Source organism: Culex quinquefasciatus, chromosome 2, assembly GCF_015732765.1.
Source record: "Culex quinquefasciatus strain JHB chromosome 2, VPISU_Cqui_1.0_pri_paternal, whole genome shotgun sequence".
Taxonomy (NCBI): Eukaryota; Metazoa; Arthropoda; class Insecta; order Diptera; family Culicidae; genus Culex; species Culex quinquefasciatus.
The window spans coordinates 166,777,488-166,793,787 of record NC_051862.1 but is presented as its reverse complement, the minus strand read 5'-3'; the positions used below and the strand labels follow the sequence as shown (position 1 = coordinate 166,793,787).

At 39.0% G+C, this 16,300-nt stretch overlaps 2 protein-coding genes across 2 annotated transcripts; both read left to right on the top strand.

Annotated features, from left to right (window-relative positions):
• Positions 1–81: 81 nt before the first annotated feature.
• Positions 82–6,847, top strand: LOC6043915. Its single transcript, XM_038251751.1, has 3 exons — positions 82–1,013; positions 5,963–6,087; positions 6,277–6,847. Exons 1-2 carry the CDS (start codon positions 123–125, stop codon positions 6,053–6,055), a joined length of 984 nt encoding a protein of 327 aa, XP_038107679.1. The 5' UTR covers positions 82–122; the 3' UTR covers positions 6,056–6,087; positions 6,277–6,847.
• On the top strand, positions 6,152–16,116 carry LOC6050870 (actin-binding protein IPP). The gene is given in 4 exon segments (XM_001867360.2): positions 6,152–7,500; positions 14,176–15,151; positions 15,215–15,544; positions 15,547–16,116. Coding segments are annotated over 4 exon segments (1,851 nt in total). The 5' UTR covers positions 6,152–7,074; the 3' UTR covers positions 15,666–16,116.
• The last annotated feature ends 184 nt before the right edge of the window (positions 16,117–16,300 follow it).

Below are 16,300 nucleotides of genomic sequence, written 5' to 3'. Positions count from 1 at the left end.
TCGCGCGAGTGTCGAACGCTTGAGGGAACACATCCGAGATCGGAGCGATCTCTGGCATGGTGTGACGATCGGACGACGACTATTTCGAACTGACCGACGAAGTCCTAAGTCAAGCCAAGCAGATGACCTGCTTGCTCACGAACGAAGCCGAACTAAATCGCAAAACCGTTCAACAAGTCGGCGAGGAAAAGACAAAGATTGAAATCCTTTCAAGCGTCTCGAATCAGTCGTATTTCAAAAACTTCGTCAATGCCCACCTACGGTTTCACCGGAAGATGCCGACCTTTTCGTCTGACGTATTATTGCTGGGAGAGGTTTCCGGCGACATAAGACTAATGGCCGAAGTGCAACTTACGTTCAAGAACGATTTCCAGCGAATACTGAACCTGCAAAAGCAGTGGACGATAGTCGTGGCAATTGACGCCAAAGTGCACCACATACAGCTCGATGCATTCAATTCAGATTACAACTCCATCCGCTTGCTGTATCCCCTCTCGGAGCAATACTTCATCCAAAAAGGACTTCCAACCATTATCGTATCCCTAGTGCGATTGGTCCACCACGCACGCGATTGCCTTAGCCTCCAGATACCAATCAAGCTTCAATCCAACGACGATTTCGCCGAACTGCTTGAATTCGGACGAGCTCAACCGCTCAAAAAACTCGCAGCTGGGAGAAAAGATCGGCACGATACCATCCGGTCGCTGATCAACTTGAACGAGCGACGCCCGCTGCAAACAACTGCCAGCATTGAGTATCGCTTGAAAATGCTACCATCCGTTAGAAGTCTGGCAACCTTCCTCACCCGCGCTGGGTTTGCGGTGCCGGAAACGGTTAGCGAATCGACGGTGCAAGTTTACCTCTCCTTGGGAGGAGCCGAAGTGGAAGTACGGTGGGACGCAACGGGCAGTGAGATTTGCTTAAAATCGTGCTCGCCGGCGATTCTGAAGCTGGTGAAAACGGCGAGCTTTAGAGTTCAGTCGAAGGATGGTGTAAGCATGGACAAATTGAAGGTAGGTTTAATGTTATAATCATTTGATTGATAAATTTCTCAAAATATGTTTTCTAAAAAATCAGAAACGAAAAGTGACGTTTGACGTTCTCATTTGACAGAAAACATTGAGGTTTTAATTTTGTTGTATTCGATTATATATCTATATATATTATATAATAAAAAAAAAAACAAATCCAAAATTACTTTATAAGCAAATTCAAAATTTTCTGCTTCGAATCAAGTAAAACATTGGGTAAACCCAGTTTAACAACCGTTTATTTTCTGGAAAAAAAAATCTAAAATTCAGAATCTCAAACATTTAAAAATTAAAAAAAAACTGAAAAAAATAAAAATTTACATTACAAAAATCGATGGGTTTGAAAAAAATAAACACAGTTTGTTACTCACCTCACTTCGTGCTTGATTATATTCAAAAAAATAAAAGGGATTTGAAAAAATAAAGTACAGTTCGTATGTACTCGATTATCAAAAGAGATATTTTTTTTTTTTTTATTTGGTTCATACTTTGTGAGGGCCTCTCCTGTGACCAAATAAGCCATTAAAAATTAATTAAAACGTCGGAAAAAATAAAAATAGAGAATAAAAACCTACATGTTTACGTAATAACGTTTTAAAATTAGCTGATGCACGAAATGATTTGTTTACATTTTCTCGTCACCCTCAGCAAATGTCAAACCATACAAAATTGCTGCCGGATATTTTCCGAGACAGATTTGGCAGCAATTTGTGTTAAATTGACGTTTGCAGAAGGTGGTATTAGACTATGACAAACAAACAAACTCGCACTTCTTTACGTTTAACAGTTTGCCAAACTCGCAAACAAGACAAAATATATGCAGACTGACGTTTCTGCAAACAAACAACGCAGACAAACTGTCAAAATGTGCGAGCTTGTTTGGTTGTTTGCGGTAGTCTAATACCATCTTGAGAGGGTGCCGAAAAATTTGGTGTTGCTGCTTGCAAAAGACAATGGACAGCTGTCAAAATTGTATGGATCCTTGTATGGGTGAACAAAAGGCACAAAGTGGCTTCTTTGGTCATATGAAAGGTCCTCAAAAAGTTTGGCCAATTCAAAAATATAAATAAAATCCATTTCCAGTTTTGGTGGAGAGAATTGCTCAAGAGTCCTCACAAAATTTTCACTTTGGAAAATTCACGATTTTTATTTTTCTCAAAATGTGGGTTTCTAACCCTAAGTTTGACAAAAAAAAACTCCAAAATTGGGTCCTAAAATTTAGCTTAGATTGCTGATATTATTGTTCACAATGATAGGAGCAGGGGGGAGGGGGGCAGAATGGCTCATGGGGGCCGAATGGGCCACCCTTGGTTTTGGGCTTTAGAATGGATTTAAACCAACTGTAAGGCAAGGGTCTTATAAAGGACGTCAAATAACATCACCACACCGAAAACCACGTTTGAATTCATTGTATATTTCAAATTATGAGCAAAAATGTAAATTTACTGACAAAACTACGCAAATGTTGTTTATTTCGAGGTTCTTAAATAAGCTTTCTCGAAAGTTAGATTGTTAAATAAGCTTTCTCGAAAGTTAGATTGTTAGATGTTTGAAAAAGTTTGTTCAATGTTTATAATGTTACCAGGAGCTATTACGAAAGTAATCAAACAACAACGGAACCTCAAATCGATAGACAAATCCAGCGAAAGCTCAACGCTGCTTTTTGATGGTGAGAGATTTGACAGCTCCCATACTAAATGTCTGGATTTTCATATTTTTTGTTAATTTTCTTTTAAAATAAAATACTTAACATATATTTTTGAGTCTCCTACGTTTGGCGAAGACTCGACACGGCCACCTGGCGCGTACTTTGGGTATTTTTTCGCTAAATGTATTTTTGCCTTCCTCACCTTACTGAGGAAAGGCTATAAAATCACTCGAAAACTGAACTTCTCAATTAGACCTCCTAGACCCACCTTCATGTATACCTATCGACTCAGAATCGAATTCTGAGCAAATGTCTGTGTGTGTGTGTGTGTGTGTGTGTGTGTGTGTGTGTGTGTGTGTGTGTGTGTGTGTGTGTGTGTGTGTGTGTGTGTGTGTGTGTGTGTGTGTGTGTGTGTGTGTGTGTGTGTGTGTGTGTGTGTGTGTGTGTGTGTGTGTGTGTGTGTGTGTGTGTGTGTGTGTGTAGGGATGTGGGTCTGTGCACCAAAAAATATGCACTCGATTATCTCAGCACTGGCTTAACCGATTTGGACCGTTTTGGTCTCATTCGATTCGTCTTGGGGTCCCATAAGTCCCTATTGAAAATTATGAAGTTTAGTAAAGTACTTCAAAAGTTATGCTAAAAAAACGATTTTGACTAAAGTCCGGAAGATTGTAAAAAGGGTGGTTCTTGTAAGAAACCCCAGCATGTTATACATTTTTAGAAAGGTATTTAAAAGACCTTTCCAACGCGACCAATACATTGAAGATCTGACAACCCTATCAAAAGTTATTAGAAATTAAGTGTTACTTATGCACTTTTTGGAAGCCGGATCTCAGATATCACGATGAAAACGTTGTCCGGATCTATCATGCAACCCGTCGTTGAACAGGTAATCAAAAGACCTTTCCAACGCGTCAAAAACATTGAAGATCTGACAACCCTATCAAAAGTTATAAGCACTTAAGAGTTATTTATACTCTTTTTGGAGGCTAGTTCTCAGATATTTAGATGAAAACGTATTCCAAACATATCATGCGACCTATCTTTGGATAGGTAATTTAAAGACCTTCCCACGAGCGTGTCTATTTTGGATAGCATTACCCTTTGAATGAGAGGAAGGCACCAACCACCTAAGGGTGGATTAAGTAACGTTTTTATAAAGCATTTCCTCAAATATTCCCGTTCTTTTTTCAAATTAGTTATTACAAATTTGTCAACAATTTTTTAGATCAAAACAAAGCCTCTAGATTACTATTTGGCACGCCAAAGTCAGATTCCCTTAAAGAGCAAACTGCCGTTCTACGCATAATTGTCCCATGTCAGTTTTTGACGATTTTGACTTTATGCCATTTTTAAGTTTAGTCTGATGTGTACTTTAAGAAAAACACATAAAATCTGGTACTTTGTTCGGAAACTCATCAAAAACAACACCAAGTCTGTTTGTCCCATCGTTGAACTTCTACGCATGATTGTCCCACCAAGTATTTTCTTACACGGAATCATTAGTTTTACTAAGCATTATGTCTTGTTTACCTGTTGTATAGCAAGATAATCACAAATAAGGGTGATAAACTGCTAACTGGGGCGATTAGGGACACATAGGGCGAATAGGAACCCACGGGACAATTATGCGTAGAAACACAGAAATCGGTCGAAAAAATTCAATCGAATTTTTCTCAGTTGCACTTTTTTGAACATGGGACAAATATGCGTAGAACGGCAGCAAAGTGCTCACTCGAAATCCTGACCGTAGGGGTTTCAACTAGCAGCGTACTGGACTTCCAGAGGTCGTGTGTTCGTTGCCCAATCCCGAATGATAAAGATTCAGAATTAAAAATGCATAAACATTACACAATAAAACTATAGATCAACCAAACCACGTAAAAGTTCAAATACGAAGTCTAGAGCATTTTTAAATGTCTACATCCAATTATCAATCCGATTATAAACATAATAAACCTATAAAAGCCAATAGCTTATAGAACCTTTTAAAAATACTCTACACTGAAATAAAAAAAAAGTACCAAATTCCTAAATTCTAGGAATTTTGGCTCCTTTCCTTATTTAGTAATTGGGGTTTTTTTTTTTGATTACTTAATAACTGGAGCAACATTTGAAAGGGGCGGTACAACATTGCTCTTACGGCATTTCATTACACGCGTTAAAATGGGACCAAAGGCCCTAATAGCAATGTCGTACCGCCCCTTTCAAATGTTGCTCCAGATAAGAAAAGTAGGCAAAATGCCTAGAATTTAGGAATTTGGTACTTTTTTTTATTTCAGTGTAGATGTGTAACCAACAATCCATCCTCGAACGAGCAGGATGAATTGTTTGTTTACACTTCGTACTTCATTGTCTGAGAGAAAGGAGGAATCCTAATCAAATAATACTTTTTCGCCATTTGAACCATTTCGCCTTTTGTGCTATTTCGCCTAGCGTGGTGGGTCTACTTTTTCGCCTTTTGAATTTTCGCCTTTCGAGATCTCGCCTATTGAGTTATCGCCTTTTGTGGCAATCCCATATTTTTGGTGCCCAAAATTCCTGCTAAATCGAATGGTGTACTTATCTCGATTGCAAATTTTTCGAACAGTTTTTATTTTAATAATGTTCTAGACACATTTTGTGCACCTAATCAATCAATACTTTTATCATAAATAATCATTTTATTGCTTAAAAATTGAGTTTTCCTGAGCTCCCATATTCAAAAACATGGAAGCTGTCATTTCTAACACCATTGGCCACCTAGCGGCCATTTCAAACTGGATTCGTCTATTTAGAGGCTTGGTGGTGATTACACAGTGAAGGGAACATCCCAAAGCATAAGCCTACTACACTGAATTCATAAATTTGTATGTTTTTCTATGGTTTTTGGCGCATTTTACTTAGGCGGGCCATTCTGCCCACCTTGAGACAAGGGTATTAAAAAACACCCAAAAAGCAAAAACTGAAAATTTGATTTATTGGACATTTAAAAAAAAAAAAAAACTCCAGATATTAACCTCGAGGTCCTTCTTGACAGAAAAGGTCCTACTTGACAGATCGTTCCAAGGGGACTATAGTTGATCTATCGAAAAAATGATCTCTTGTCAATTTATTTTTTTTTTGATCGTATTTTTACTGTTATACATTTACATTTGTGATATCAGATGGCGGCATTCAAAAATTAAAAAATAAAAGAATGTTATAAAATCCAAAAAATATGTACAAGGTATCTTTAAACTATTTGTTTCAACATAATTTAAAGTCGTTAAATATAATTTCCCTTTCTTTCTTCATTCTCCAGACAATCCAACTCCGGCTGACGCAGAGTGACCAACGGAGTGAGAACGTCATTTCACTGTACCGGCAACTGCGTACATCCACCAGCAACACGTGAACCTCGATAGAAAATCCTCCCCCCAAAAATGGGTGCATTTGCCCTATGTTGTCCGATTTGACGAGAGCTAGAGAGTTGGTATTTTTGTTTATTTTGCTTTCGACGGGACGTCATGTACAACATTGACAGCTGGTCGCAGTTGTTATCCAAGACATGGTCGTAACAGTTCCGTTTTTATTGTTAGTGAATGTTAATTGTTTTTGATGATCTTGTAAATATAGTTGTTGGTGGTCTAAAAGAAGCGAAAATGCATGTGAAGTTTCTTTAAAATCTAAGAAAACTCAAATTGAAGTTTGTTTAGTGGTTCAAAGTCATGGACATTCAGAAAACAGTGACAAACGAAACATAAGTAGAGTGCAATATCGCAAGAGAAAGTAGTGTGAGCCAAAAAAAAGCTTGATATTTGGCACAAAACATATTGAACCGGGGAAAACAACGATAGAAACCCCAAATAGTGCTCCAAAAACATTGGCCGCAAATACATCGAAAGCAGCATAAACATAAACTGAGCTGTGGGGTGTTATCATATCCTGTCAGTCGCAGCAGAGTCTGGGAAGCTTTATTAGTACCTACATATAGCTCTTTCTGTGTATAGTAGAAGAGCTGCATTGTCTCTCTTTCGAGTTGGGGCGTAAACCAGATTCTGCTGCCGATGGTTGGTGCTTGCTTGCTTAGTGTGAATGTGTAGTGAAGTGAAGGGAGTGAAAGAGGGGACTTAAATTGATTCCTAGCAATTAATCGTCTGACACGGGCACAGACATCAAGAGTTGCACTCCATTTGCAAAAAAAAAACGAAAATCGAAATCATGCCCCACTATTCTCAATTTGGGGCGTTTTAGACAAACGACCACCACCAGCAGCAGCAGCAGCAGTGAGCTTCCACACGACTCTCGTTACGCGAGCGGACAATTAGTGGAAATTGAGTGTGGCATTCGCAGCAGATCTTCCGCGGGCGAGATTCAATTTATTTCCGCTCTCCCCGCCAACCCGCAACGACGCAGCCTTCCGCAGCTGGCGCTATGCCCCCGCTCAACAGCTTCAACAACAACAACAACAACGGCAATGGAGGCACCACCGCAAGCGACATCATCTGTTCGCTCACCCAGTCCCAGATGGCCATCAACCAGCCGGGGAACGAAGTTGGTCCGAACGGGCGACCGCCCGTCTTTTCCTGCTCGCAGTATCCGCAAAAGGTGCTGCTCAATCTGAACGCCCTGCGGCAGAGTTCGCGGTTTTGCGACGTCGAGATCGTCGTCGGAGACACGTCGCTCCAGGCGCACCGGTCGGTGCTGAGTGCCGCTTCCGCCTACTTTGAGGCCATGTTCCGACCCGAGCTGGGACTGAGCGAGGGCAAGCAAAAGTCCGTCACGCTGCACTCGATGCGGGCGGACATACTGAAGCTGCTGATCGATTTTGTGTACACCGGCCAGATTGAGATCAAACAGGTGAGTGTTGGGGTTTCGACGATTGGATGCTTGTTATGGACTGTGGAATGTGGAGCTTTCGGGTGAAAATATACTGAGCAAATCTGGAGTTTTTAGAAAAGGTCCAATAAACCAATTTTTCCTTTTTGGGTTTTTTTAATACACCTGACTCAAGGCGGTTTCAAAAAAACCCAAAAAGCAAAAACTGGAAATTTGGTTTATTAGACCTTTTCAAAAAAAAAAAAAAAAACTCCAGAAATTATCTCGAAAGTGAGCTTTTTATGAAAATATTAATACAGTCGACTCTCTGGCTGTCGATCTTCTCGGTATCAATATTGCTCCATGTATAGAAGAATTCTTCAGTCCCTTCAATCTGCATACTTCAATTGTCTTCATTCCTCGATATTTTCTCTTGCTTGAAGGATCTTTTCCTCGACGGTCCCTTGGATTCTGTTTGCCTAAGAAATCTTTTCCGGTTGTCAATAATTTCACTTTCTCATGGCTTGCATGGACATTTTTCTTGGCGAAACGATGCTTTGAAGGGTGTTTGACATTAGTTTGTTTTTGTTTGATGGACGTTGCCATGATTCTCTCCCAAAGCTGGGTATCAAGAAAAAAATATTTTCAATCGATTCTTCATTTTGCATCATTCTGGAACTGATGATTTTCTTCCTCGACGGTCCCTTGGATATTGACAACCAGTGAGTCGACTGTATTACAGTTCCAGAACGATGCAAAATGAAGACTCGATTGAAAATATTTTTTTCTTGATACCCAGCTTTGGGAGAGAATCATGGCAACGTTCATCAAACAAAAACAAACTAATGTCAAACACCCTTCAAAGCTTCGTTTCGCTAAGAAAAATGTCTATGCAAACCATGAGAAACTGAAATTATTGACTACCGGAAGAGATTTGTAAAGCAAACAGAATCTAAGGGACCGTCGAGGAAGAGATCCTTCAAGCAAGGGAAAATATCGAGGAATGAAGATAATTGAAGTATGCAGATTGAAGGGACTGAAGAATTCATCGATAGATGGAGAATTATTAGGTCTATTCCCGTACTTGCAGAATTGCAGAATTTCTGCAGCCTCTGCAGAATTCTGCAGCCGGCATAAGTAACTTTTTTGCAGCACGTTCCCGTACTTTTCAGCTCGATCTCTTCATCTCTCTCTTTTGCAGAAGTTCTGCAAGTAGAGAAGCGGCAAAAATTTTGCCTGGGTAGTGCGTTCCAGTACTTTTTCTGCAACATTGTACACAGTTGAGTGGATTTACTCAAATTGGGTATTATTTTTTTATTATTTCAAAATATTAAAAAAAAGGTTGACAAAAAAGGTAATTCAAAGAAGTTTACCTATAGAACTGGGACATTGCAATGCAATGGGAATGCAGCACAATATTTTATTTGAAAAATCAAGGATGTATTATTTATTAAGTAACTAGAAATTAATTATGCTTAGGTAGAAATCATATATTAGAAACAACTTTAAAAATTTACATTAGGTAAAATATCTTACAAATGAGAGTGGCAGGTACGTTTAAAAAACATGATTTGAAAAAAAGACAAACAAAGGTTTAATATAGACGGGACCAAAAATACATGTTTAATAGAATGTTTGAAAGATTATTCAGGATAACATAAATAAATTATGAATGGATGTCACATTAAAGAACAACGGTGACGCAGTAAAATTGACAAATAAAAAAAAATATCACAAACTCAAAAATTTTAATATAATGAATTAAGCAATCGGGAAATTAAGAAATCCATAATTAAAAATATAAAGAAAACTAATATTTCCACATCAAGAAACATTAAAAAACATTAAATCAGATATTTGAGAAATTTAAAATGCAAATAATTATATCAGGAAAAAACAATAAATCACAAGTTCAAAGCTTGAAAAATCAAATAATTAAAAACTAAATATTTAATTTATTTAAATTCAAAATAAAAAAGCAGGCCAAGGGTGCATGATACTGATGATACTCGTCGGTTGACACACCTAGGCGAGGAACATCCCGGAAGGAGCCCAACTACATCCGTAGTGCTGTTTGAACAAAACAGCATGGCTCTGGTTCCTTGCAAGTGTCCTATTTTCTTACCTCCACGTTGGCTTGGTTTAGTCATCATGATGACAAGGTGTAACCTAGCTGGTGGCCTGTGGAAACGACTCGTAAACCTTTGACCAGCGAGGGTCAGAGTAGAGGCGGCTAAAAGAAAGGGGCGCGATAATGTGGGAAAGGGAAGTAATTTGTGATTGCAGACGGTATTGTTTTGATTCGCAGTATGTTGAGTCAACTGCTGTGGATGTACCTGAGCATCGCAGAACGGGGTTTCTCTTCTTTCCATTTCAGCTATCAGCTATCTTCTGTTTATTTTGTTTTCACTGATTTTCTAAAACGGCTTCTGTTTACTATCCTCCATTTAATTTCGATTTTACTTATTTGATTCTCTTATTTCTCAACGCTTTTCCACTCTATTTTACCAATTGCTGCTGCTGCACCAACTGTCTGCTTTCCCTTCATTTGGCAGCGATGTCAATTTTGTTTATCATGTGCCTTTTCTTTATTTATCTATTTGAATAATTTCTCATCTTCCCTGTAAATTGCCCTCAATACAATCTAAGCTTGTTTGTTACCTCTATTTATTAACTATTGTTAATTTCTTTATCTACTTCATAAATTACTATCTTTCTTTTACTATTGATTCTTTACATAGTATATTTCCTTCACTGTCCATTGTTTTGAAACTTCATCTTTTTCTTAAGCAAGTGAGGTTCGAGCCCTTACTCAATTTATGGAATGACTAAAGGATTAACACAAATATTGTACTTTTGAAAAACTTTTCTAAAATGCTTAGGACCAAAATATTGTAACACAACACCGCGACAAAAGAAATAGCAACAGATAAACACAACTCAACAATAGGGGAGATTTCAGGAGAAAACAATACACAGTAAAATAACAATTAGTTTTTGAATTCAAACTAAAATAAAACAGTTTTTGCTTTAATGAAAGTTGTTAGGCACACTTTAAATGGTTAGGCGCTTATACTTACATCAAACCCTACTTAATGTACCACCCCGGCCGAGTTAAAATGCGTAACCGGAAAAGAAGGTGTGCATGCCTGGCACGAACACTCAAAGCGTGTTCTAGCGTGCTGCTCGTACTGACTCAGAGCAAGGGTGAGATGTAGGTGTAAGGGCAGTGCGTGTTCGTCGGGAACCTGGTGCATAAGATCGGTCAAGGCCCGTTCTTACACTGAAAATTGCGAATTGCGAATTTAAATTCAAAATAAAAAAAAAAAACGTTGAAAAAATAAAATAAAACAACAAAAGTTTTTTTTAATATTTATGAGATCAAAACACAACAAATTCAAAAGCTACAGTTGAAAATTATAAGATAGAAACTTAAAGAAATTGAAATTTCAAATACAAGTAAAATGAATAAGTTCTGTAAATCAAAATTATTAAAACTCAAATATAAAAAAAAATAGGAACAGTCAAAATTTCCAATCTCTAAATCCTCTAAATTTGAGTTTCTAACCTAAAATATGACTTCGAAAAATGTGTATTTATATGATTCAAGGTGGCGTAGAAATTAAAAGTTCAAGAATTTAAGAATTTAAGAATCTAAGAATTTAAGAATTTAAGAATTTAAAAACTTAAGATTTTAAGAATTTAAGAACTTAAGAATCTAAGAATTTAAGCATTTTAATTAAGACAAAATAACATTTGTTTTTTGGTTCATATAAGAATACAAATTGGTAACACCGTTAAAGGTATAATTTATTATTAGCCAATTAAATTTACCTGTTATTTAACACACATATTTAGTATATTCCGAGGTATATTAAAAAACAATTGAAGATCAAAAATTATTCCTAATCTAATCTAATCTAATCTAATCGAACACAAACGCAGCCAGTCCGAAGAAAGCATCCTGGAAGAACTTGTGGTTAGATTACGCCCCAATTTCTTTCTTGTCAATAGTAATAATTGCAGTACATCCGAGTTACCCCGAAAATGTATTGCAAAAATTAAAGCGGCCAGGCCTACTGCGTTGCATTAACCGCAGAGACAGATTCTGTGAACGGACCACATTTCACAGAATCAACAGGGAGGAAGGATGCGTGGACATACCGTACCAAACGCTCCGAATAAGTTGGGTGTGGTGTGTTAGTGTAAATTGGCAATTATTTATATTTTTAGGGGGGAAGTGGAAATGGGAAAATTGGGGTTGGGGAAATTGGGATTGGGGAATGGGAAAGTGAGAAAGGGGTAGGAGGGTTATTGAATTTATAATATTATATTATAATAAAGGGGAATATAGTCAAAAAGCAAATAATGATGGAAAGCTCTCACCAAGGAACAGCAAATCTTCAAAAGACACAGCCAGGTTGGTGGGGTCCCGATCGTCAGATCCCAAATTCTTGATGAAAAAAACAGGCCGATCGAATGAAGTGGAAGTGTTCCTTAACTCCGAATATCTCCACTCCAACAACGGCTGCAGCTAGGGGGGCCCGGACCGCAGACCTCATCTGGCTAAAACTGCCATTTCATCCGACGACGACACTTGAGGAATTGAGCTGGTCCAGATAATCGCGAAAGCTTCGCTTCCAAAACTTCCACTGGTCATCATCAGAAATTTTGCGTTGATCTTCATAATATTGAAATACTTTTTTCACAAAAAACAAAAATGGGTGAAAAAACGACAGCTAAAAATTTTCGCTTCCAACTTCGCGCACGGTTGCTGCGATACAAAAGATCAAAAATTATTCCTAAACAAATATTTATTTGAAATTATTAAACTCAAAAGAAATGTGTCTTTTAAAAGTTTTTAAAAACAATTTGATTTGTAGTACAATTTTTTGTTGGGGTACTAGCCGTGCTGTTTGAACTAAGCCTGAAATCGTTAACATAAAAAAATCGTTCTCAATAAAACCAGACATCAAAAAACTACCCCAAAATCATCTATAATTACAACTTATAATAATGCTTAATTTCACAAAACTTGCTCATTTTATGTAAGCGTGTAGTCAACATCCATCACACCAAATTGCAGTAACTTTTCAACAAGAAAGAGAAGAGAGAGCTTGCAGAAAAGTACGGGAACGGTTTTGCTGCAACTTCTACCTCTCTCACTGCAGAAGTTCTACCTGAGAGAAAAGTTACTTTTGTTGCAGAAAAGTACGGGAACGCTCTGCTGCCGTTTTTGTGCAGAATTGCAGAATTCTGCAGTACGGGAATAGACCTATTGATATCCATAAGATCGACAGCCAGAGAGTCGACTGTAATTTGTTTTTTTTTTATTTCCAAAACTTGTTCAAGGCGTCATCCATAAAGTATGTCACGCTAAAATCGGCCAAAATAATTATTTGCTTAAAATTAAAATTTACATCATATTTTATATTTAAAATAATATTTTAACAATTTTAATCAAAAAAAGTTGAAAAGGTACTTAGTAAATACAAAAAAAAAAATCAAAAGAAAGTTTTTTTTATCTTTTTAGAAATTTCGAGTGGGACCACCTTAATAGAAAAAAGTAAAAATTATAATAATATTTTTTTTCGTTAATTATTATTTTTTAATGTGTAAAAGCCCTTCTCGACCTCGACCGGAGCCATAAAATTTCAATGAAATTTATTTTCCTAGCCTAATTTGAATAAATAGGTATTTTTCGAAAGAAATAACTAACTATTTTTATGCATTCTATTATTGTATTGCATTTCATTTAGTCGGGGCCCGTGGTGTAGGGGTAAGCGTGGTTACCTCTCACCCAGTCGGCCTGGGTTCGATCCCAGAAAGTTAGGTCGTTTGCTCAGTCCAGGTGTAGGAGTCGTCTCCCTGGGTCCTGTCTCGGCGGAGTCGCTGGTAGGCAGTTGGACTAACAATCCAAAGGTCGTCAGTGCGAATCCCGGGGTGGATGGAAGCTAAGGTGTAAAAATAGGTTTGCAATTGCCTCAACAATCAAGCCTTCGGACACCTAGTTTCGAGTAGGAATCTCGCAATCGAGAACGCCAAGGCAATGCTGTAGAGCGAATAATTTGATTTTTTTTTTTGACAATTAAAAAACTATGTTCCCCTTGTGACGTAGTTCAGGTCTTTCACAATCCACATCCAGTCTCCACCATTGAAGCAAAATGTCCACAGCCCTGATGATCCCACCTCAATCCTTGGCTTTTTAACGTCTATTAAGAAGGAAAATCATGGATGAGAAAAGGTCAATGCGGACGGAGCAAATATATACAGAGAAAACACTTTTTATGCGGTGTGTTACGTTTTTCTAATTTGTCGATTTCTTTGGAATGACGCAACACGTTTTGTAGATCTGAACGAAACCTACAAATTGCTTTTAAAAGATTGCAAAAATGTTGCGCTATTCCACAGAAATCGACAAATAAGAAAAACGTAACGCATCGCGTAAAAAGAGGTTTCTATGATAACAAATCGTGCTCAGTATCTCCTTACAAGACAAAAAAAAACAATGTAAAACATGTAGACAAGAAGAAAATTGAAAAAAAGTATGTCAATGCGGACGGATCGATGATCCCTTCCGCCGGGATTTGATCCCTCAACGTTCAGCTTGTGAGACAGAAGCCGCAACCATTAAACAGTGAAAATTCAATTTCCGTAAATGTAGAGAACTGTTATTGTGTGAAACAGTTTCACTCATTTTTTTTTTGTCATTCCCAGAACAACGTCCAGGAGCTGCTCGCGGCCGCCGACATGATCCAGCTGCCGGAAGTGGTCGACGGATGCTGCGAGTATCTGTGCCGGGAGCTGCACTCTTCTAACGCGCTTGGCATTCTCCGGTTCGCCGAAGCCCACAACTGTCGCCAGCTGGCGGAAACGGCCGCCACCTACGTGTACACCAACTTCCCCAAGGTCGCACTGGACGAGGACGAACTGCTGGAGATTCCCCACACGCTGCTGATGAAGGTGATCTCGTCGGAATCGCTTCGGGTGGACACGGAGTATCAGGTGTTTAAGGCGGCTTTGCGCTGGATCAAGCACGACGTGGTGCCACGTCGTCGGTACGTGTTTGAGATTCTGTCGCACGTCCGGTTGGCGCTGGTTCCGGTGGGTCTGATCGATCAGGCGATTGCTGACTGTAGGGACGTTTCGTTGAAAATCGCTCTGCGTTCGGTGCGCAAGGATTTGACTTCCAAGCGCGGACAGCTGGTGCCGTTGCGCGTTTGTCCACGGGTTTGTGCAAAGAAGAGCATTTACATCATTGGCGGGTCGAGGCGCGAGCAGAATGCCGGATGGACTCCGGCGGATTGCATCTTCGAGAGCGTCATCAAGTACGACATCTTCCGGCGGGAGTGGGTCGAATCGGCACCGATGCAAATTGGACGAATTCTGCCCGGAGTGGCCACTCTCGGGGGGAAGATTTTTGTGATCGGTGGCGAACGTGGCAGTCAGATACTGGCCAACGGAGAGGTTTACGACACGCAGAACAACAACTGGGAAGCGATGGCACCGATGATCGTGCCGCGGTGCGAGTTTGGCCTGTGTGCGTTGGGTGGAACGCTGTACGCCATGGGCGGATGGATCGGCGAGGACATAGGCGGTTCGATCGAGTGCTTTGATCCAATGAAAAATTCCTGGCGTATGGTTGGCGACCTGCCTGAACCAAGGTTCAGCATGGGAGTAGTTAGCTTTGAAGGTAATATTTACTTCGTTGACTTGTTCATCAAACAATATATTTAATAACCTTAAAATTTCGCAGGCCTAATCTACATCGTTGGAGGTTGCACAACGTCCAGCCGTCACCTGCCGGATCTTATTAGCTACAATCCGATAACGCACGAGTGGAACTCGCTGGCCCGGATGCAAACGTCCCGCTGTCAAATGGGTGTCGCCATTCTGGATCGCTATCTGTACGTCGTCGGTGGCAACAGCAGCCAACAGGAAGTGCTCTGCACGGTGGAAAAATACTCGTTCGATGAAAACAAATGGTCCATGGTGGCACCGATGTCGGTGAGCCGTGCAAGCCCTGCGGTGGCCGCCGCCGACGGACTGTTGTACGTGGCCGGTGGCGATCAACCGTGCGAGATTAACTTTACCGGGCGCAGGTTACCATCGCTTCGTTCGAATGCTATGATCCGATAAACGACCAGTGGAAGCACTGTCCAGAGTTGCCGACAAGCCGATCAGAGGCGGGTGCAGTTGTGGTTTGAAGTTGGCAAGCACAAGATTTTGTCAAATGTTGCTGATAAAATTACGTATTTTTGACTAGTCTGATTTTAAAATGCCGTCGGAATTTGTGAAATTTATTTGAAATAAATAGCACCACATTAGCAATAATTTATTAGGTTTGCACCAAAACATGCTTTTGCTTCTTTTATCGTTATAAATTGCACCAACGATTGATCGAATCATTATTTAACCAAAGATTTTCATAGCGGCGCTAAGTTGTGATTCCATATAATACTAATTAATAAAAACCATTGATAAAAATTTAAAAATTCCTAGACGTATTCCGTTGTTTGTTGTGAGTAAATTTGTATTGGGATTACAAAAATAGAACATATATATTTGTATATTCGCAAAATTTTGTTAATGTGACGGGATGGAAAATATTTCGCTTAAATGTTCTTGAATAAACGTTTATTTAGCTCTAATTAATATTAATCGCAGACATTTTACTTCAAAATGAAAGAAACGCTCTCTTGGTAAAATAACAAATACTCCTTCGCAAACATCTACGAAATTTAATTTTTATGTTTTTTAGGTTTGGCTGAAACATTTTGTGAGACTTTCCTATGATTAAGGCTACCTGTCAACGAATTATTTAGATTAATTAAGAATTTAT